Here is a 21138-nt window from a genome sequence, read left to right as displayed (position 1 = left end):
CCGCCTCGGCCTCCTAAAGTGCTGGGATTACAGGCATGAGCCACCGTGCCCAGCCACTTTTTATTTATTTTTAAGCGGTGGGGTCTCGCTCTGTCACCCAGGCTGGAGGGCACTGATATGATCACGGCTCAGTGCAACTTCGAAGTCCTGAGGCTCAAGTGATTCTCCCACCTCAGCCTACTGAGTAGCTGGAACGACGTGCACCACTGCGCCTGGCTTTTTTCTTTTCTTTTCTTTTCTTTTTTGAGACGGAGTCTGGCTCTGTCACCCAGGCTGGAGTGCAGTGGCCAGATCTCAGCTCACTGCAAGCTCCGCCTCCCGGGTTCACGCCATTCTCCTGCCTCAGCCTCCCGAGTAGCTGGGACTACAGGCGCCCGCCACCTCGCCTGGCTAGTTTTTTGTATTTTTTAGTAGAGACGGGGTTTCACCGTGATAGCCAGGATGGTCTCGATCTCCTGACCTCGTGATCCGCCCGTCTCGGCCTCCCAAAGTGCTGGGATTACAGGCTTGAGCCACCGTGCCCGGCCTCTTTTCTTTTTTTGTAAAGACAGGGTCTCACCACGATGCTCAGGCTGATCTCAAACTCCCGAGCTCAAGTGATCCTTCCATCTTGGTCTCCCAAAGTGCTAGGATTACAAGTGTGAGCCACCACACTCAGGAGAAATAACTTTTAAAAACTGTTCTTTTTCACGATTCTGTGGGCTGGCTAGGAGTTCCTTTGCTGTTTTCACTTAGGTTCACTCATGTCTCTGCACTCAAACAGCAGGTCAGCTGAGCAGGAAAATGGAAAATGGCCTCACCAGCATGTTTGGCTGTTGGCTGGCGCTCCTCCGTGTGGCCTCTTCCTTACATGGTGGTCTCAGGGAGTGTTCCAAGGGGACAAAGGCAGAAGCTACAAGGCCTCTGACAGACTAGGTTCCAGAACTCACACATCGCTTCTGCCACACCTATTGGTCAAAGCTAGTTACAAGACCAGCCCAGATTCAAGGGATAGAGAAAGAGACCCCAATTCTTGATGTGAGAAGTACCAAAGTCACACTGCAAAGGAATTTGGGGCCACCATTAGTCTACCACCACATTAAAAGTTGTTTTTTGTTTTTTTTTTTGAGACAGAGTCTTGCCCTGTTGCCCAGGCTGGAGTACACTGGTGCAATCTTGGCTCACTGCAACCTCCACCTCCTGGGTTCAAGCGATTCTCCTGCCTCAGCCTCCCAAGTAACTGGGACTACAGGTGCACGCCATCATGCCCGGGTAATTTTTTGGATTTTTAGTAAAGACTGGGTTTCACCATGTTGCTCAAGCTGGTCGCAAACTCCTAAACTCAGGCAATCCGCTAGTCTCGGCCTCCCAAAGTGCTGGGATTACAGGTGTGAGTCACTGCATTCAGCCCATCATATATTTATTAACCATAGATACCTACCAGTCCCCCCTCCCCCCACCTTTTTTTTTTTTTGGAGACCGAGTCTCACTCTGTTGCCCAGACTGGAGTGCAGTGGTGTGATCTCCGCTCACTGCAACCTCCACCTGCCGGGTTCAAGCAATTCTCATGCCTCAGCCTCCCGAATAGCTGGGACTACAGGTGTGAGCCACCACACCTGTCTAATTTTTGTATTTTTAGTAGAGACGGGGTTTCACCATGTTGGCCAGGCTGGTCTTGAACTCCTGACAAGTAATCCACCCGCCTTGGCCTCCCAAAATGCCGGGATTACAGGCAAGAGCCACCATGCCCGGCCCTACCAGTTCCTTTTTAAGACCAAAACGTTTTGAATTGTGACAGCATCACTGTAATAAGTAGACAGCTTCTCCCATGATTACAGACAATACCATTCAAAAGTTCTGAAATGTTTGCTTAAAAACAATGGTATACCTCCTCAAAAGAGATTACCCTCTAGGTTTTAACAATGAAGGTTAAAAAACCAGCTCTGCATTGCCTGTGATAGCTGGTAAATGCCATGGGTGTGGAGAACCCCATCTTGCACATATTGGTCAAGAGGGATGTGTGTTGAAAATGTTGGGTACTGGCTGGGCATGGTGGCTCACGGCTGTAATCCCAGCACTTTGGGAGGCTGAGGCGGGCGGATCACCAGGTCAGGAGATCAAGACCATCCTGGCTAACACGGCGAAACCCCATTTCTCCTAAAAGTACAAAAAATTAGCTGGGCGTAGTGGCGGGTGCCTGTAGTCCCAGCTACTTGGGAGGTTGAGGCAGGAGAATGGCATGAATCCAGGAGGCGGAGCTTGCAGTGAGCCGAGATGGTGCCACTGCACTTCAGCCTGGGCGACAGAGCGAGAGACTGTCTCAAAAAAAAAAGAAAATGTTGGGTACTGAGAAATTAAGGTGAATTCAGTATAGGCTGGGGGCACAGGATAAGAATAGTAGCTAATATAGTACTTACCTGGTGTTTTACTGTGTACTGGACACTGTTTGAAGCACCTTACACATATAACCTCGTTCAGTCCTCATTATCCACATTTTTTTATAGGAAACCAAGGCCCACATAAATTAACTTGCTCAAAGTGTCACAACTAGTAAGAGGTGGAAGCTAGGATCTGAACTCAAGCCAGCTGGCTCTAGACTGTGTTATTACCCTCCACAACAGAACCTGGGCTGCAGGTCCAGGAGAGGAGGGTGAGAAGGCAGCTGTGTGTGGGTGTGGCACCATGAGGGGAATGTGGGTTGTGAGTACCATGTCCTGTTTACCAGTGGGAGAAGTCAGACCCCTGAGTCAGAACTTATGCTGGGGAGCTTTACTGGGGCCATCACGATGTGTGGGTGTCCAGGCCTCCGGAAGGAAAGGATTCCCAGCATTCCTAAAGCCATGGTCCTGGAATCTAGGCCCCTCCTTAGGCTGAGATACCAGCTGAGAGTTAAGCAGTTTGGGGAGAATGAAGTTTAGGAAGCCAGCCTTACAAGCAACACCGAGAGGTCATCTATAATGAGAATTGAGGGCAAAATCGAGTCAAAGGACCCGGGACCAAAGGTTGGGCAGAATGGGCAGTGTTTGGAAACTGAGTGGGATTGTGAAACTCACTGCGAGCAACTGAATAGGCCGAGGGGGCTTTAGAGACCTGTGCCAATGATTGACGGCTGAGGCGCAGGGAGGGACCCGGGGATTTGCACATGGTAGAATTAAGGAGCGCTGGCGTTGCGTTGGGGGAAGAAGGAAAGCCCCACCCCGCTCCCCGGCAGTGGGGAGGAAGGGAGGAATGGGTGCCTCGGCCCCCAGGGCTCCGGTCCTGGCACGGCCTGGGCCGCCTCCCCGACTCCATCATCGCTGTCATGCCCGGCCTCAAGCCTCCACCGCCCCCACACGTGCCGCCACGGGGAGCGGCCCGATCAAGGCGTGACGCTTCGAAGGGTGGGGCCTCACTTATTCCCCTATTTAAAGGGGAAAGAGGCCGCGGCGCCGGCCCCAGGACCCGACCCGGGCCTCAGAAGTCAGTTCGTTCTGTTCACCGAGCCGGCCGCGTTAGCGACGCCCTGGAGTTCGCGGCGGGCACGATGCAGCTCTTGGTGAGGGTGCCCTCTCTTCCGGAGCGGGGCGAGCTGGACTGCAACATCTGCTACCGTCCTTTCAACCTCGGGGGCCGCGCGCCCCGCCGCCTGCCCGGGACGGCGCGCGCCCGCTGCGGCCACACGCTCTGCACCGCCTGCCTCCGCGAGCTGGCAGCGCGCGGGGACGGCAGCGGGACGGCCGCGCGCGTGGTGCGCCTGCGCCGCGTGGTCACGTGCCCCTTCTGCCGCGCGCCCTCGCCGCTCCCGCGCGGCGGCGTCACGGAGATCGCTCTTGACTCGGACTTGTGGTCGCGATTGGAGGAAAAAGCGCGGGCCAAGTGCGAACGAGATGAGGCGGGGAACCCGGCCGAGGAAAGCAGCCACGCTGACGGAGAGGCCGAGGAGGAAGGGGAGAGCGAGAAGGGGGCGGGGCCTAGGAGCGCTGGGTGGCGCGCGTTCCGGCGGCTCTGGAACAGGGTCCTGGCGCCCGCGCGGCGCTGGCGGCGTCCGCTGCCTAGCAACGGTGAGGCGCTGCCAGGGGAGGATGCAGGGGAGAGAGCGCCGAGGAACACGGAGGTTGGTTGGCTTTCTCCTGCTGCCGCTAACCCTTCTTCTTTCCCCCAGTGCTCTACTGTCCGGAGATCAAGGACATTGCCCACCTGACCCGTTGAACGTTGTAACCGAGGAACTCGGAAGCCACAGCCGAAGGAAGGTGGGAGCTGCAGCCTCGCGGGGGCTGATATCAAGACTACTGTGTCTCAGATCCCAGGATTGACATGTGATAAGAGAGATGAGCCGAGGGCAGGAGGGAACGCCCTGGGAGGTGTTGATGATGAGTTGGGGAGGCTCCTAGACGAACTCGCCCCCATCTACTGACTGTGCCAGTCTTACATTTTCAGGATGGAGTGGCCAAGGGATGATATAAACAAAGCCTACGTTACTGTGGGAAGAAGACAGACTGTTTTCTTAGCTGGGACTTTGGCTTTTGTCCAGGGTGGCTCTGGTGTGTGGGAGCAACAGGTCCCGTTTTAGCAATTCTTTGTCAATGGTTTGAATTTTTTTTTTTAAGATGGGATGGGAGAGAAGAGGCTAATTTTCGCGTCATGTTAATCTCACTTCTCTGGCATGTAAGGGTGCTGGTATGCCTGCTGTCTCTCCACTCCCAGTTCTGTGTTCCAAAAATTGAGATGGCTCCCTGCCTATGACTATGATGAGGAGCCTTGCTTCATTTCAGAATCTACCTTCAGCCTGCTAGGGCAGGTATCAGAAATTCCAAAGGGCATTTATATGAGGCACCTAATTAGAGCCTATCAAAGTAGGAAAGGAGAGCCATTTGAAAGGCATCATATTTCAAACTTTTGCTATTATCTGTGTTATCTTTACAGTCACAGGGAACACTGGCGCTACTGAAAAGATACTTATACAATTTTAAGTGTCTTTAAAATGTGTCCCATAATGGGACATCACCTATTGTATATATGCCATGTATTCTATTTTAGAATCCTGTAAGTATCTTATGACCATATAGTCATAGTCAAGGACCAGCAGCGTTGGTATACTGTCGATGGAAGCGCACAATCTCACTCCAGGATCCCACTCCAGACTTCCTGAATCAGACTCTGCAGGGTTGTTGTTTTTGTTTTTGTTTTTGAGACAGTCTCACTCTGTCGCCCAGGCTGGAGTGCAGTGGCGCAATCTCACCTTACTGCAGCCTCTACCTCCCAGATTCAAGCGATTCTCCTGCCTCACCCGCCGGAGTAGCTGGGATTACAGGCTCCTGCCACCACACCTGGCTAATTTTTGTAGTTTTAGTAGAGATGGGGTTTTGCCGTGTTGGTCAGGCTGGTCTCAAACTCCTGACCTCAGGTGATGCGCCCACCTCGGCCTCCCAAAGTGCTGGGATTGTAGGAGTGAGTCACCGCGCCTGGCCAGACTCTGGCATTTTAACAATCCCAGGTGATTTGTGTGCATGTGAAAATGTAAGTATCATTGGTCTAGATCCTAGACTCTTTAAGATATCACCATCTGTAGGTAGAATATTTAAAACATAATAAGTATGACTGATAGATTATTTTATCCAAAGTTCTAAAGTAACATTCTATTGCTAAAGAAATCCTAACCTACTATGTTACATTTTTCTCTTAAAAATGTGAACTTATTAAGTATTAACCTCAATTTTTAGGGGTCTCCAACCTTTTTAAAATATTTTTGATTGACAAATCATATACACTTATGGTTTATAAACCTCAATTTTTGTAACCCTATTTGGGCATTTTCCTGTCCTTATGTCTCAGCTTAAATGCTCCCTCTTCTGGGAGGCCGCCTTCTGCCTTCAGCATAGTAGAGCCTTTTCCCCACCCCTCTCTAACATAATGCCCTGTTTTATTTTTACTGCTTTTATTTTCATGCTTTGTGGGTGTCCTCACTGGAGTGTAAGCCCCATGGTAGGAAGGGCTGACCTGTGACTGTTTTATCTCCAGGGCCAACAGCAGTGTTACTGTATAATATGTACTCAATAAATATTTGTTGGCTTTATATCTTATTTTTTTAATATAATAGCCTTGTGAACTAAATGTCTGGCCTCTCTCAATCTCTGAGAATCTCTGTTTAGTGAGCAATAAACATCAAGGAAGTGCCTAGCAGTTCAAATCTTTGGTAAGCTAGACAGATCTGACCCTCAACTCCTTTAAAAAAAAAAAAAGTGTGCCTTTGCTTCATACTGGAACTGAACCTGTGGAGCTGTAGTGACCTCTACTGACTCTTAGGGGAACTAAAGTGCAACTTGAAGGTGGAAAGGATGATCAAAAGGATGGCTGGAAGGCAGTTTTGAATCTTGCTAGGCACTCCTCCCACTACATTTCTGTCCAGTAAGTCCCACTCTCTCTGAAGTCAACCTGAGGCCATGTAGTATCTGCTGCTCACCCTCCTTCTCTCCACTGAGCCCATCACACAGTTGGAGCTGGAAGAACCTCAGTTTTAGTGAATAATCCAAGAGATAAAAATGAGGAAAAGGAAAAAGTCGTAAGATTTTTTTAAAAAAAGGCAGAAAGCAACAACTTTTCTTATCCCTCCCCCCAAAACTCCCCCCCTATAAAAAATAACAGAGCACACAGAAAGGAAAGTATAATTTATATGTACAACCAATAAACCTGATACAGAAGAGGGGATCAGGACAGACCAGGAGTGGGTGTGAAGAGACTGGGAAAGGGGCAGCAAGAAAGTGAAGGGGCAGCAAAGAGGAAGTGGGGGGTTCGCCATGCAAACTGCCACTCTCCCTGGCCCCTCCTGGGAGGGGGGATGTGCCCACATTTCCCTTGCCTGCCCTCCACTACTTTGCTCTGGTCCCAGTGACAAGGTAGCTCCCAAGACCCTGACTAGGTCCCCTGCCTGACTTAACGCAAATTTAGTCTGTATCTAGGCCTTGAGGAGGGAGGGTAGTAGAAGTCTTCAGGAACCTAAGCCCCAGAGCTGGGGGCTTCCCCGCCACCGCCGTCTGGCCCATTGTATTCTCTCCCACCCTTCTAGGTGACCTGGGTCCCTAGAACAGGTTGGGGAGCTCCTCTTTGGCTTGAGGGAGTATCACCCAACCATTACTCTTTGTAGGGGTGGTCCTTGGTCCCTAGGGAGGGGGGAACATTCCCAACACAAGATGCCGGTACACAGGAGGTAACTGAGCCAGTGAACGGCGCCTTTATTCTGAGGCTGAACAGCAATTGACTTCCTCCCTCATAACTGCTCCACCCTCCATGTGGGGAGAGGTAGGGAACGGTAACATGCAGCCACCCCTCCTCGTCCCTTCCTCCCTCCCAGGACTCATTTTCATCCCTCTCTAAAAGTCCCCCTCCTCTCTTCAAAGCTCTCTTCCCCGCAAAAGTTCCTAAAGGCCAGGCAAGGCTAATTCTCCACTTCTGCATGAGATGGAGCTGATTCTGCAGGGAAACAGCTGGGGAGGCTCCACCTCTTGCCTCCCCACAACCATTTACTGGAAAGTTGTGTATACTTGGCGGTGGGGGAGGAAGGTACTTGGAAGACCCTGCCAGCCGCCTCCCACCCAGACCTCTTCTCACCAGCACAGTCTTCAAGGCTTGGTGGGAAAGGCGCGTGGGAGTGGAGAAAGACAAAGGGCCCTTCTTGAAGAGAGGAGCCGCAGAGAGGGGCAAAGGGGTTCCTAGCCCAGTGATGGCCCAAGGGGTGGGGAAGGTGGAGGGCTGGCAGCAGGCCCCAGCGCTTGAGCTGGGGGTCGGCCTCGGGGACGGGGCCTGGGTGAAGGGCAGGCCTGGGATCCAGTCAGTCGTCTATACAGATCACCTCCCCGGCTCGGGGCTCCTTCCGATCCAGCCCGTCTGACACCAACGCCCCCACCATTTCCTTCTCCTTCTTCACCAGCACTGGAGGGCCGTTGGTGGCGGCTGTTTGGGAAAGTGGTAAGGAAAGATCAATTCCCACATCACTCCCAAACATCACTTCATGACAGTGGTGAATTCTCACTTCTAGGCCACCTCCTGCCACTTCCAGTTGCCCCAGGTAAGGGTGGGAAGACAAGGGCAAACCCCTTTCCCTGAGATTCCACTTTGTGTTACATGATTGAACACGTGTTCCCACTCTCTACCCCTCGCGTTTCATATTCACTTTCCCTTGAAGGAACCTGGAGGGAGGTGGCTTGGGTAGAAGACACCAAGTCACAGATCTACTAAAACTCTGGTTTTTGATAAAGGAGATCAAAGAGGGGTTAAGAAAGGGATGGGGGGACAGCCTAGAACAACTCTATCCCATAAAACACCAGATACCACCAAGGAAATGAGATGGACTAGAGCAGTTAAAGGGCAGCTGAGCAGAAATAAAGTTTGGCAAAGGAGGAGTGTGAGTAGCAGGGGGTAGGAAAACACCAGCTGACCTGTGATGAAGGACCCTGCAGGCATCTGGCTGTAATTGGCGCCTGCGGCGGCCAGGGCCCCTACGGGTGCGGCGCTGAAGGCCGCCCCGTACCCCGGAGGTGTAGCGTAGGGACCCGGGGGGAAGGCCTGGAACAGAGAGTAAGCAGAAGTTGGAGTTAGTTCATAGTCTGTGAGAGGAAAGAAGCTGTAGGGGAGACATTAGGAGCCACACTCCACAGCTACTGAGGGTAGGATACACAGGCAGGCAGACTCACTCAAGGGTGACGACTGTGTTCTAGCAAGATGTTTTTCCATATTGTATAGGATTCTGATGGAAGTGTTTGTATGTGTGCAGGAGGAACCCCAACAGGGAAAACTGGAGCTAGGGGGAAAGAGGGTTACCGGTGTGGGGTGAGGCTCCGTGCCCTTGCTGGCCAGCCGGCTGAGGATGCTGCGCTCGGACATCTGAAGGCGGGCTGCGATGGGGGGTATTCGGGATAGCGTGGCTGGCAGGCGGGTCACGTCCGCCTTCATGTCGCTCAGCAACTCCTCCAGCTGGTTCAGAACTGGGGCCCGGGCCACAGAGAAAGAAGGGCAAGAGAAAGACAGGGAAATAGAGAGATGGAGCCAGGAAAAGAGAGGCATCAGACGGACAGATACAGGCAGAAAAAGAGCGAGAGAGGAGGACACAGATGTCAAAGAACCAGAGGTCAAGAAAGTAAAAGTAGACAAAAAACAGAAGCAACTCAGGGGAGAAGAAAAAGTGTTAGGAAAAGAGAGAGAACAGATCACCACAGAAGACAGATGGAGAGAAAGAAGAAAGAAAAAGGGAGCATGGAGGAAAGGAAGATGGGGGGACATTGGAAGACATGGGGGCGGGGAGTTGTCAGAACATCTCATACTGGAAGAGCAAGGTTTGGGGTTGGGGATGATGGGGAGGAAATAGTCAGGAGGCATGGGAGGTGGTAAGTGTCAAAGCTTTAAGGAATCAAGATTTTAATATGTAAGGGGAGAGGGAGGTTAGAAGGTCAGTATTACAGATTCAAGGAATTAGAATAGGGATCAAAGGGGCCAGGAGTCAGTGACTACATCAGGCAGGATTAGATGGTTAGAGGGCTTTGGATATAATCTCTATCATTGGCAAGGTAAGAGGCGGTAGGAGGAAAGGTCGAAGGTCAAAGGGAAGTTTCATGGAGTAGGGTCAGAGGGTTGGATGGGTGGTAGTTTCTGCCTCATGAGGTGAAACAGATGTGAGGGAATGTGATTTGTTTGACCAGAGCCAGGGATTTGTATGGTGCACACACAGTCCAAGGCCCCTAACTGGATGATGTCGGCAGTATGGCGGGGATGCGGCTCCACCGCCAGTGAAGAGGCCCCACTGTGTAGAGGGGACATGGAGGCTGGGGCAGGTCCCTCTATGGGGCATGGTTGTGAATGCTATCAGGTGTGGATGAGGGTTGGTTTGCACAAGTCCTAGAGGCTAAAATCCAAGGGGGTGCCAGGTCGGTAGGGGTGGGGTTAGAGGTCAGAGGGGGGTGGTTCAGAGGGTAGAGGGGTCAGGGGGTGGGAAGATTTTGAGGGGTGCGGGGTGAAGACTTACGCAGCGTTGTGGGCCCTCCCCCGCGCGGGGCCGCCGCGGCCCTTACCCTTGTGCAGGACGGCGTTGGCCGGCTTGTTCCCCGCCAGCGACTCCTTGGAGAGGTGCTGGTGGCTCTCGGCCAGGCACTCGGCCTCGGCGAAGCGGGCGTGGAGGGCCATGGCGGGGTGCGCCGGCTCCTGCGACAGGTTCAGGTAGGCCGCCCGCCGCAGCTGCTCCTCAATCACCAGCGCCTGCTCCAGGAGCTGAGGGCACAGGGTTGGGAGGTGAAGGCAGGGCTCTGCCAGCAGTGAGTGAGTGGCGGGTGGGGGGACTGGACATAGCAGGAGACCCACCCTGCCCTCACTGCTGGCCCAGAGCACTCCTAGCTCCAAACCAACTGCGAACCTAGCATCAACCCTGACCCAGACCACACTCCCAAGCACAAGGTTACACTTTGGTCTTGGCTCCAAGCATCACCTCAGCCCTGAAGGTGTTAACCTTCCCTAGGTTCCAACTAGATCTGGCCTCACTTCTGACCCAAGCCCGTCTAAAACCCGTTCCTGTCCTCCCTCATTCCCACCTTGAACCTCCGGGCCAGGAACTTATTTTTCATCTCCAGAAAGTTCCCCTTATTGGCTTCAGTTTTAAATGGCTCGTTGATAATGGCAAATTGAGCATCATTCTGGATGTCCTGCCACCGGGCATAGCCATGGCTACCAATTAAGGAAAGGGAACCATCAAGGAATTTAACAGGAATGGGCTTGGCTTTGAACACTTCTTCCTTTTGGCCTGACTCCCCAAAGTGTGGCAGTAGCCCTGTCCCTGGGTGTGAAATCATCATCCTTTTTTTTTTTTTGCCAGCTTGAGAGAACCTTTTCCTTCTTGCATGTGTGTCAAAGGATACAGGACAATCCCAGCCAGAAGCCAGTAGTCGTGTCTTCTGTGCCAGATCTCATTGAGTTTGCCTGAGGAAATAGCTGCCCGTTCCTCATTCTGCCACAGTGTGTGAAGCTCTGCAAAGGCGGCAGCAGACAGAAGAGGCAACAAGGGTTTGCAGACTGCACTCAGTCCAACAGACAGGTACAGATGGGGAAACTGAATAATGAAAGGGAACTAAGGGCTCCTGAAGAGGAATGGGTAAAGGTTAGGTTAGGAGTTCGGAACAAACTCCGTTACTAACCAGGTTCGAGTTAGAATTAAGAATAAAGGTGGGATTAGAGCCAGCTTTGGAGTTAAGAGGGATACTTAAGAAAGATTTAGAGCAAGGATCGGAGTCAGCATGCAACATACTTCATTGGAAGTTACTTGGAATTAAAGGTAGCAGGAAGCCTCAGGCAAAACGAGAAACCCCATGAGGATGAGCAGATCCCCTTGAGGAGCAGAAAGCAGCGAGAGTCTCCCCAACCTGTGAAGCCACCATCTGCGATATTGAACATGAACCGGGGCTTCTCTGTCTTTTCCTCTCGTCGCCCATTGGACCGTGGCTCATCTCGAGGCCCTGGTCGAAGCTCCTGGTCACCTTTTACATCTTCTGCTAGGACAGACAGGCCAAAGCTCACACCTCAGGACACCCTCCTCCCAGGTCCCAAGACTACTATCTGTACTGTGCTGTCCTGGCCTTTCAAACAGCTACCCGCCCAGGACCCAAGCATTTGGTTCCCCAGACTCCACCTCCCCTGATGCCCTCAGGGACCCAGGTGTCCGGTCCTTCCACCCATTACCTCTCTTGCCCAAATCCCCTGCTTCCCCCTCCGGCCTCTCCCTGTGTTCCTGTCCATCCATCGGCTTCTCCTCCCCCCTTTCTCCTGGCGTCGACTCTGTGGCTGTGGGAGGGGGTAGGGGATAGGAAGGGAGGATGTTACCCTCATCCTCTGACCCCAGAAGAGGGACATCCCAAATTCTAATCCCCCATCACTCCTAAGGCCATGCACCCACCTGACTTCTCTCTGTCCCCACGGTACCCAGGTTCAAGCTCCATCTCTCCAGGTACCCCTGGCACCTCATCCTCTAGAGGAATCTTCCTTGGCTCCAGCCGCTCCCCGAGTGATGGGGCTGGGCTGGGGGCATCAACCTGTAAGAGGACAATGGGGTCAGGATGAGCTGGAGGGCTCCCAGGCATCTGGCCTCCAAGCCCCCTCCCCTCCAACTCCACAGGGGAATCCAGGGAGCCACACACCTCTGTGTCCATCTTCTCCCCAATTCTGCTGTTCTTCTCTGGCTTCTCCTCCTGGTTTTCAGCTTCCTCCTTCTCAAGAGGAGTCCTTATGCCTTCTCCTTTCTCACTTGGAGCTGGAGTAGCTGCAGGGGAAGGCACAGTGATAAAGATAGAGGTTCTCTTGCCCTGACTCCTGGCTCCCTTTCTGTCTCTCCCACCATCCTGATTTCTGATTACCAGGTTTAGAGGTGCAGGGACTGTTGGTAGCAGAAGCCTCAGGAGTGGTGGGAGACGTTTTGGTAGGAGAGGAGGCTCTGGAGGAGCGCTTAGAGTCAGCGCTGGGGTCGGGCATCAGTTCTGGCATTGACCAACGCCCATTGATGTGCTCAAACTCCTGCACCTGGGGTGGGAAGGACAGGTGTCAGCTCCAGGCACTTACAGACATACAGACAGGAAACTCCAGTCTCCTCCGTCTCACACCAGCGCGAGCTTACAACTCAGGGACAGAGGCAGAGGAAGGACAGAGACTAGGCAGCCAGCTTGATTTTTTGGGTGAGAGGAAGACTGATACCTTCTTCTTGACGAGAGACATGACTCCAATGCGGGTCAACACCTGCTGGCGACTCAGTCCCTCCCGAGGGACCCCATCGGCAAAGGTTTCAGAGCCGTCTGCCCCAGGCTCACACAGATGGCGCATGAATAAAGATACATAGGCCCTAAGAAGCATGGGGTGGGAGGACGGTTAGGGAAGCCACAGAAGGGGTATAGGGCAGTGAGGAAGATGCAAGGATGACTGAGGACCCCCAAGTCCCCAAATCCCCAGATGCTCCAGGGCTCCTCCCCGGGCCTCTCACTCTCACCATTACCAGCCCTCCAAGTCCTAACCGTGCCCCTGCGCCCCATCCCTGGCCTATCCCCTTGGCCTTGGTACTTAATTCCTGGGCCCCATCAGTCAGCTCTTCATCCTTTCCACCAGCTCCTCCTGCCAGGTGATTGTGGCCAAGTAAATGTGAGGCTAGGACAGCCCAGGAGAGGTTCCTTGCTTCAACACCTCTCCCCTGGGGAGAATGCCTGGCCCCTCTACTCTAGGCTCGGCTGAGGGGAGGTGGGGTGGGCTGAGACCACCCCCCAGGAAATCGAGCCAGGAAGCGTTGTATGGCAGGGAGGGTGACAATCAGTTGAGTAAGGTCACATCATATGGCGGCCCCAAGGAAGAATGGAACACCCAAAGCTCTTACCCTTGCGTCCAACTCAGCCCTGTATCACCCACACTCACTTAAACTCCTTCTCAGTCTTGCCCCTCAGGTCCCGCACCAGCCACTGCGTGGTGAAGGCATCCTGTGGTGGCATCCCCCAGCGCATCACGGCATTGAGGAAAGCCTTCCGCTGACGGGTATTGAAGCCCAGCACCTGAGGGTGGGGGCAAGGAGGCAATGGCGACAAATGTCCAGGGTTCTTAGGTCTTGTCCTTTCTACCCTCAGTGATCCAGGCCCCAATTTCCAACCTTCTGCCCTCATGCTCTCCTTGGAGAACTCACGAACACTGGGCCCAGCTCTCACCTCAATGTTGCCCCCGACTCGGGCCAGCAGTGGAGGCAGTGGCTTATCTTTCTCATTCCGGAGCTGCCTCTTTGACTGTCTACGCCCTGAGAGTGGGGATGACATCAATTAGCTGATCCACCACCTCCTCTAAGCCTCAGTCCTCCTTAGCACCCCATTCCCACAAGATACAGAACACAGGAACATTCCTATCATGTTTGAGGTGCTCCCAATTCTCTCCCAAGCACTTCAGAACTACTAACCCAGTGACTCTAAAAGAACTAGTCATATTTTAAAATTAATAGCTGATATCTGACAAAGGCCCAGATTACCAGTGGAAATGGAAAATGATTCAGCCTTTCTTGATCTAGTCTATGTGGTCACACAAACCGAAGTTTACTAGTGGAGAGACTATCAACATTGCTTCCTTTCTGCTCATCTGCAATGGAGTTTTTCCACACACACACAAAGATTTTTTACTTGTACAAAAACAGTGGGCTTAAAGCAAACTGAAAAATAAAATGGTAAGAAGTAAGAGTCAGGAACACAGATGCCACCTTCAGGACGTTCATCGAAGTCTTCATCCTCCTCCTCTGAACCCACCGAGTACTCCGACTGGTTGTCTGTGGGGGTGGAGAGGGCCCAGTGGTCAGGGAGGTGTCTCGGGATATGCCCATGCTGGGGCCCTTTCTGGCTGGCTTCCTCCCTGCCGAGACTTGTCTACCTTTATTCTGGCCTTGGCCCTTCTGGGAACGCCAGGTCACTGCCTGAAGTCTGACTTGGGAGCCGCATATCCTACAGCATCTCCATTCACCGCCCACCTTCAGTCTCTGGGCCCCTCTGGTTCTCCTGCCAAACCTACTCTAAGCAGTGGCCCTGGGTGTCCACAGGATGCCTGTGCAACCACCAAATAGTTTAAATCACCTGCAAACCCACCTGGCCTCCGGGTAGTTCCTAATGACTCTACCTTACGTCTTTCCCTTTTAGCAGGGAAAGGCTCTGACTTCTAGGCTTCTCTCTTACCCTCTAAGTAGCCCCAGCCTTAAGTCCCTTCTCATCATCACTTCCCCCGCTTTTACTGCCTGCATCTGGGGCAGTCCTCACCTTGGTCTTCCTGAGCAGCATCATTGTAGTTAACTTGCTTGCGAACCCGCTTGCCCTTGCCTAGATTCCGGGCTAAGTCTTCCTGCTGTTGCTCATAGTGATGCCTCAGCAGCTTCTCCCAGTAGTCAGGGTCCACATTCTCCTCCTGCTTGATGATCTCTCGCTCAATTTCCTCAATCTGAAGGGCAGCAGAATGAATGAACACTGGGGGTCTCCTTCTTTGCTAATCTTTCCATGGCAATGAAATCCCTACTCTGCTGCGTCAGCCCAATCCGGTCTCCCCACTCCTGGAGCTTCGTGACTCTGCATACATTTTCTGGACATTGTGCATGTTCCATGCCATCTCTTACCTGCAGCGTGCTCTCCTCATGTTTTCTAAATCTCTCCTCTAATCCCTCTGACAGTGTTTCTCCTGCACTGTCTCAGAAGGTACCCTTCTGTGTTTACCAGTACTGTCTGTGCCTACGTTTCTCTCTGAAGTCCAGTCTCACCTATTAGACGAAGAAGTTATTTGAGGTCCACTACTGTTCTAAGGGGGACGGACCCTCCTATTTCAAGGCCAAGTAAAGGATACTGCCTTTTGGAGATGGCCTGGGATAGATAATGTCTGGCCCCCAGAGCCTCTCACCTTGTCTTCTTCTCGCACGACGTACTGTGCCACTTTGAAGGAGCTGAGATACTCATTCATGTTCTGCACGTCAGTGTCCTCAGTTGCATCCTGGTTCCGGTCCAACAGCCGAGCGATGGCCTCATTGTCATAATGAATCACACTGCTGTCTTCCTCCTTGTTCTCCCCTGGTGAGAGGGAAAACAGGGAACTTTGGGTTCCAAAGTTTAGAAAGGCTGATGGGAAAGCTTCTACTCTGCATCCTTTTCACAGAAGCCCTGGAGAAGGCTCTTTCCCTGGGAGCCAATGTTGAAAGGTTTATGTTTTGTTTGTTTTAACCCTACAGGCAAAGAAAGAGGTCAACCTTCCTCCAAGAGCCACTAAAAGAAGGCTCTCCTTCCTTCAAAGCCTACAGAGAAGAGTTGTTTTTCCCTCCGCAGGGGGCTGAGAAGTGCTCCTGGGAGAGCAGGGGCCTGCTTTCACGGAGCTGCAGAAAAGGTTCTCACCCTCGTTTTCATCCTTGAACAGCTCTTCAGTGCCAAATTTGAGAATGTCGTCAAGCTCCTGCTTAGACATGGAGCCTGCCTTGGAGCCCAGCCCAGGCCGCACAACCAGGTGTGTCAGCATCATCTTTCTTTTGGCCACTTGTGTGATTCGCTCTTCCACTGACGCACGAGTCACAAACCGGTAAATCATCACTTTGTTGGCCTGGCCAATCCGATGAGCCCGGCTAAAGGCCTGCAGGGGCAAGAGAAAGTGGTGGGTGGGCCAGGGGAGTGGCCGGGGAGAAGCTGCCCACATGCTCAGGAAAGAAGGCTGCTGAAGAAGGGTCTTCTCTCCTCCTAGAAGCGATTTATTTCTGACCCCGGAACATGACACCCTCCTCCATGAACCCACATCTCCTTGCTAAATGGTGCAGGCGCTCCAGGATACGAGTTCCCACCTGGATGTCATTATGGGGGTTCCAGTCAGAATCAAAGATGATGACAGTGTCAGCAGTGGCCAGATTGATGCCCAGGCCCCCAGCTCGGGTGGACAGGAGGAAGCAGAATTGTTGGGCTCCAGGAGCTAGGAGGTGAGAGTTGGATCAGGTTTTTCTTGTACCCAGTAGGTCTGTCCACCTGCTCCTAGACGTTCTCTGATGACAAACAACCATGCCCCCAACTCAAAGCCTAAGTTTCCAATGTCCCCCAAGCCAGTCCCCCTCCCATCCCAGAGACCTATCACAGGTTTCTCAGGCCTCCCACACCCACCAGGGACCAGTGTATCTCCCTCACCATTAAACCGATCGATGGCCTCCTGCCTCAGGGCACCAGTGATGCCACCATCGATGCGTTCATACTTGTAGCCTTCGTAGTCTAAGAAGTCCTCAAGCAAGTCTAACATTTTGGTCATCTAGAGCAAGAGAAAAGGATGGAGTCTGGAATAATGAGGTGGTGGGATAGCTTGCTTATTCTAACTACTCCTTTATACAAACTCAACCCTGATCCTTACACCGGAACCCCTGCCCTGTCTTAAGCTCCTCTTTATTCCACATTCTTATCACACTCTCTTTTTTATTTTTATTTTTGAGATGGAGTCTCATTCTGTTGCCCAAGCTGGAGTGCAGTGGTGCCATCTCAGCTCACTGCAACCTCCACTCCCGGGTTCAAGTGATCCTACTACCTCAGAGTCCCTAGTAGCTGGGACTACAGGTGTGCGCCACCACGCCCAACTAATTTTTGTATTTTTAGTAGAGACGGGGTTTCACCATGTTGGCCAGGTCTCAAACTCCTGACCTCAAGTGATCCTCCTGCCTCAGCCTCCCAAAGTGCTGGGATAACAGGTGTGAGCTACCATGTCTGGCCCTCTTGTCACACTCTCTTGATTTAAGATTGTTTCTCCTAAGGCAGAGGTTCTCTGCGACCCATGAAAAGGTTTCAGGGAAATCTAGGAACCCCCTGAAAATCCATACAAATTTGTGTCATTGTATGTACAGTTGTCTGGAGAGTGGACCCAGAGTTTTCATCACATTTCCAGAGGGTCTGTGCCTTCACCCTCACCTGCCAATAAGATGAAGAAATAATACCAATCTCTAAGGAGGCTCACCCTCACCCTTCCCCCATGCAGCTGAAAAGGAACTAAAGCTGGACTTCAACTTCCAATAACCTTAAGAACAGGCATCAGAGGCCAAGAATAAACTTGCTATACAGTAATCCCAGCACTTTGGGAGACCGAGGTGGGCAGATCACCTGAGGTCAGGAGATCGAGACCATCCTGACCAACATGGTGAAACCTCGTCTCTACTAAAAATACAAAAAATTAGCCAGGCATGGAGGTGGGCACCTGTAATCCCAGCTACTCGGTAGACTGAGGCAGGAGAATCACTTGAACCCAGGAAGCAGAGGTTGCAGTGAGCCCAGATCACGGCCCTGCACTCCAGTCAGGGAACAAGAGAGAAACTCTGTCTCAAAAAAAAAAAAAAAAAAAAGAAACTCTTACAGGAGGAATCTCCTCATTTGTCACACTGGAGCAGCCACAGGAAGACGGTAAGAAATTAAAAGTGTGGAGGACGAGGAGAGGGAAGAGGAAGCAGATGTAGACAGCTAAGGGCACAGGTCACCTGCGAGAAGATGAGTACTCGGTGTCCTTGCTCCTTCAGCTTTCGCAGCATCTTCTGGAGCAGCATGAGCTTCCCAGATGACTTAATAAGTGCCCCACCCTCATAAGCCCCACTGGGGAGTTTGGGGGACTCCTGAAAAGGGAGGAGAGAGGAGGAGGACAGGGTCAGTTGGAAACATCTCCCCATATTCTTACCATGCCTAGAAGGCCAGATGCCCAGATCCAGCTTCCACACATTCCCAATTCCTACTGCTCTCAGAGACCCAGTCCCTGGCCTTCCAGCACACTCCACCCTTGTGGCTCAATACCCACCTCCCCACTACTCCCCACCCATGTTTTCTGAGAGCGGACATTTGATCAGCTCCTGCTCTGTGTATCTACCATAGCAGCCACGGGAAAAAGGTATGGATGGTTGCAGCACTTCTTAAGATCCATCATGATATTAAGCAGCGACACCTGGTTCCCACCACCTCGTGAATTCAAGGCCTCAAAATTTCGAGTCAGGATGTACTTGTAGTATTTCCTAAAAGCCAGGAAAGGGGTGTAAAAGAAACATAAATAAAAGAAGCAATTATGATATTGCACTTGGAATGCTCCCATCAATCCCCAACCCCTACTCCAGGCAGCTTGTCTTGCATCTTACTTCTGCATGGGGCTTAGCTCCACCCGAACGATGAGCTCTGTCTTGGCTGGCATGTTCTTAAAGACATCTGCCTTGAGCCTCCGTAGCATATGTGGCCCCAGCAAATCATGCAGTTTCTTGATCTGGTCCTCTTTGGATATGTCAGCAAACTCCTCCAGGAAGCCCTCCAAGTTGCTAAGAGCCAGGAGAGAAGAAAATTAACAGGTTGGCAAGTTATTTGCCACTGATCTCAGGCTTACCACCTCAGATTAATCCTCTACCGGTTCATTTTATCTGCTCCACCTCTCATCTCTGCCAACTACCCTTAGGGAACCACTTACTTAAATCTCTCTGGGGTGAGGAAGTTCAGGAGATGGAAGAGCTCCTCCAGATTATTCTGCAATGGGGTTCCTGTTAGCAGCAACTTATGATCTATCTTGTAACCATTGAGAACCCTGAAAAACTAAAAGATGGGGCAAGGCAAGGCAGGAGAATGGGCTTATTAGTGGCAAATGACCGACCCACAGCATCAGCCTTTCTCTGTCCCAGCTCCCATTTCACTCAGGATCAGAGGCCCCAAATCTTTGGCCCTCTCCCTCCTCCAACCTGGCCGTCCTCTCAGACTACAGAAAATCCCCAGAACTTTGTTTGGGTTTTTTTAGGACCAGGGCAAGTAGGAGCCCACCATTTCAAGTTTTTGAGGTCTGGGAACCTCACTCACCTTGGACTGGTTGTTCTTGAGTCGATGGGCCTCATCTACCACAAGACAGGCCCAGCGGATAGAACCGAGTGCTGCCTGATCAATGGTGATCAGCTCATATGATGTCAGGAGAACGTGGAACTTCACCTGTGCCTCCCTCTGCCAACATAATTATTGCCCATTCAGCTGCCACCTGACAACCATGGACTTACACCTCCAGACACCTTTTCCTGACTGTGGCTCCCAATAGGAGCCATTACTCTGTTCTCCAAGCAGGGATTACAGACCATGGCCCCTAAACCTCTGCCCACATTTCCAGTACTGACAGATCCATGTACGCCCTTGGGAGTACCTGCCACATCTCTAGGATGGTAGTGCAGAGACATGAGGACAGGTGGAGGAAGAGGAGAAAGGTGAGGAGAGAGGGGAATAGAGAAACTGAATTCCTGGCTGAGAAAAAGAAGTGACAGATTTGAGGGTCTTAGAGGATATGAGGTAGAGGGGCTTACCTTCATCTTAAAAGCTTTCTTGCCCCCTTTGATGGCATTGTCCTCAAAGGAGAATTCATTCTCACGAATGATGGCCCGGCTATCCTTGTCACCCGTGTATGTCACCACATAGAATTTGGGTGCCCACATCTGGAACTCCCGCTCCCAGTTAATGATGGTAGAGAGTGGGGCACTCACCAGGAAGGGACCTTTTGTGTGGCCCTGGGAGTCAAGAATGGGGCAGCATAAGTCTAGGCTAGAGGCTGTATACCCCAGTCCTCTGCCAGCTACACCCCTCCATCTTCCCCCTCCCCACTTCCCCAGTCCAAGCGGTCCCCTTCAAGGTCCTAGAGTCCAGCACCTCCTTATAGAGTGAGTAGAGGAAGACAATAGTTTGTATGGTCTTGCCCAGCCCCATCTCATCAGCTAGAATGGTATCAGTGCCCTGGGCCCAGGAGAAGCGCAGCCAGTTCAGCCCTTCCAGCTGGTACATGTGCAGGGTGCCTCCAGTGGCTGTGATAAACCGTGGCTGAGTCTCATATTTCACGGTAGGCTACGGAGACAAGAAGTCAGAAAGCTCAAGGAAATAACCAGCAGCTCCTCCAGTTTTAGTCTCCTCCTCCCTGGCATGGAGACCAAGTTGGATTACAATTCCCTCTACTATGGCCTGAGTTTACAAAAGTTCTCACATCTAGTCTTCAGCCCCTCCCCCTCATTCTGTAAGACAATATCCAGCAGCACCATGGGGGAGGGCCAGCTGGTGAAAGAGCCGCCAGTGGGCTATCTCTAGCAGCTCCTGCCCTTTTAGGCCAAAATTCTTAACCACTCTTGGGGCAAGGCTGGACGCTGAAGGAAGAGCTGCTGTTCACAGAGGTTACTGAATCTCTGGGAAGTTCCATCAATAGCCCTTGGGAAATCTTTGATCACCATGGCTCCAGAAACAAGAAATGCCAACTGAGAGGACTCACATCATTAGTGGGAGAACTGGGAGGCCCATCACCCTGTAGCTCCTTCTTCTTCTTCTTATACTTCCGGGGCTGGGCAGGGTCTTCCCCCATAATTAGTTCTCTGGAAAAAGAGTGGCTCTGAATGAGGCCTCATCTTTGGGAGTCCTACGCTTTCTTTTCTGAACCCATTCCAGACCTACTTCCCACTGTCCATGACCTAGATTTTCCCATATTTCCTTTTTCCCAGGCTTTTTACCCTTGCCCTTTGGATTTCACCTCAAGAACCAGCCCTCCCCACTCTTGAACATTCTCTTCTCCACTACTCAGTCAGATCTTGTTTCTGTTCCTTACACTACCTCTTTAGCAAGCCCATCTCAAACCACCCAGCCCAGATGGCCATTGCCCTGAACTCCAGGTTGAATCAGT

General features: G+C 52.0%; 2 protein-coding genes and 1 non-coding gene across 19 annotated transcripts in view; 1 reads left to right on the top strand and 2 right to left on the bottom strand.

Moving 5' to 3' along the window:
• Positions 1 to 1676: 1676 nt before the first annotated feature.
• On the top strand, positions 1677 to 10949 carry LOC112425269 (ring finger protein 227). Of its 2 annotated transcripts, XM_024790465.2 has the most exons (3): positions 1677 to 4019; positions 4121 to 4208; positions 10811 to 10949. In XM_024790465.2, exons 1-2 carry the CDS (start codon positions 3122 to 3124, stop codon positions 4165 to 4167), a joined length of 945 nt encoding a protein of 314 aa, XP_024646233.2. In that variant the 5' UTR covers positions 1677 to 3121; the 3' UTR covers positions 4168 to 4208; positions 10811 to 10949. The 2 variants fall into 2 exon arrangements, with proteins under 2 accessions (XP_024646233.2, XP_024646232.2); XM_024790464.2 differs by lacking the exon at positions 10811 to 10949 and having other exon boundaries at positions 4121 to 6069.
• LOC105473767 (chromodomain-helicase-DNA-binding protein 3) overlaps positions 6609 to 21138 on the bottom strand; it is a 56109-nt gene continuing 41579 nt past the window's right edge. For 7 of the 16 annotated variants that reach the window (XM_011727754.3, XM_011727767.3, XM_011727802.3 and 4 more), the window contains 28 exons: positions 20734 to 20833; positions 20127 to 20318; positions 19787 to 19987; positions 19299 to 19436; positions 18919 to 19040; positions 18599 to 18772; positions 18337 to 18478; positions 17957 to 18088; positions 16632 to 16749; positions 16298 to 16422; positions 15861 to 16092; positions 15376 to 15542; positions 14748 to 14925; positions 14201 to 14266; positions 13665 to 13750; positions 13381 to 13514; positions 12676 to 12820; positions 12342 to 12504; positions 12126 to 12247; positions 11885 to 12020; positions 11671 to 11772; positions 11355 to 11483; positions 10854 to 10962; positions 10530 to 10662; positions 9971 to 10212; positions 8773 to 8936; positions 8391 to 8517; positions 6609 to 7905 (listed from right to left, as the gene is read on the bottom strand). In XM_011727754.3, coding sequence (XP_011726056.1) covers positions 7665 to 7905; positions 8391 to 8517; positions 8773 to 8936; positions 9971 to 10212; positions 10530 to 10662; positions 10854 to 10962; positions 11355 to 11483; positions 11671 to 11772; positions 11885 to 12020; positions 12126 to 12247; positions 12342 to 12504; positions 12676 to 12820; positions 13381 to 13514; positions 13665 to 13750; positions 14201 to 14266; positions 14748 to 14925; positions 15376 to 15542; positions 15861 to 16092; positions 16298 to 16422; positions 16632 to 16749; positions 17957 to 18088; positions 18337 to 18478; positions 18599 to 18772; positions 18919 to 19040; positions 19299 to 19436; positions 19787 to 19987; positions 20127 to 20318; positions 20734 to 20833 — 4120 coding nt within the window. In that variant the 3' untranslated portion in view covers positions 6609 to 7664. The remainder of the gene's footprint in view (positions 7906 to 8390; positions 8518 to 8772; positions 8937 to 9970; positions 10213 to 10529; positions 10663 to 10853; positions 10963 to 11354; positions 11484 to 11670; positions 11773 to 11884; positions 12021 to 12125; positions 12248 to 12341; positions 12505 to 12675; positions 12821 to 13380; positions 13515 to 13664; positions 13751 to 14200; positions 14267 to 14747; positions 14926 to 15375; positions 15543 to 15860; positions 16093 to 16297; positions 16423 to 16631; positions 16750 to 17956; positions 18089 to 18336; positions 18479 to 18598; positions 18773 to 18918; positions 19041 to 19298; positions 19437 to 19786; positions 19988 to 20126; positions 20319 to 20733; positions 20834 to 21138) is intronic. The other 9 variants (XM_011727791.3, XM_071082309.1, XM_011727838.3 and 6 more) reach the window with 5 other exon arrangements.
• Positions 13110 to 13248, bottom strand: LOC112425335 (small Cajal body-specific RNA 21). The gene has a single exon (XR_003016403.1). It is a non-coding gene; the product is annotated as a small Cajal body-specific RNA 21 (non-coding RNA).

The sequence above is a fragment of the Macaca nemestrina genome, chromosome 17, assembly GCF_043159975.1.
Source record: "Macaca nemestrina isolate mMacNem1 chromosome 17, mMacNem.hap1, whole genome shotgun sequence".
NCBI classification, from domain to species: Eukaryota; Metazoa; Chordata; class Mammalia; order Primates; family Cercopithecidae; genus Macaca; species Macaca nemestrina.
This window is presented reverse-complemented; position numbering and strand designations above follow the sequence as displayed.

Bases quoted from the DNA above. Each gene is read 5' to 3' on its own strand.
- LOC112425269 (XM_024790465.2), top strand. From the start codon at position 3,122: ATGGTAGAATTAAGGAGCGCTGGCGTTGCGTTGGGGGAAGAAGGAAAG. The intron at 4,020-4,120 runs GTGAGGCGCTGC...TCTTTCCCCCAG, and splicing joins GCGTCCGCTGCCTAGCAACG to TGCTCTACTGTCCGGAGATC.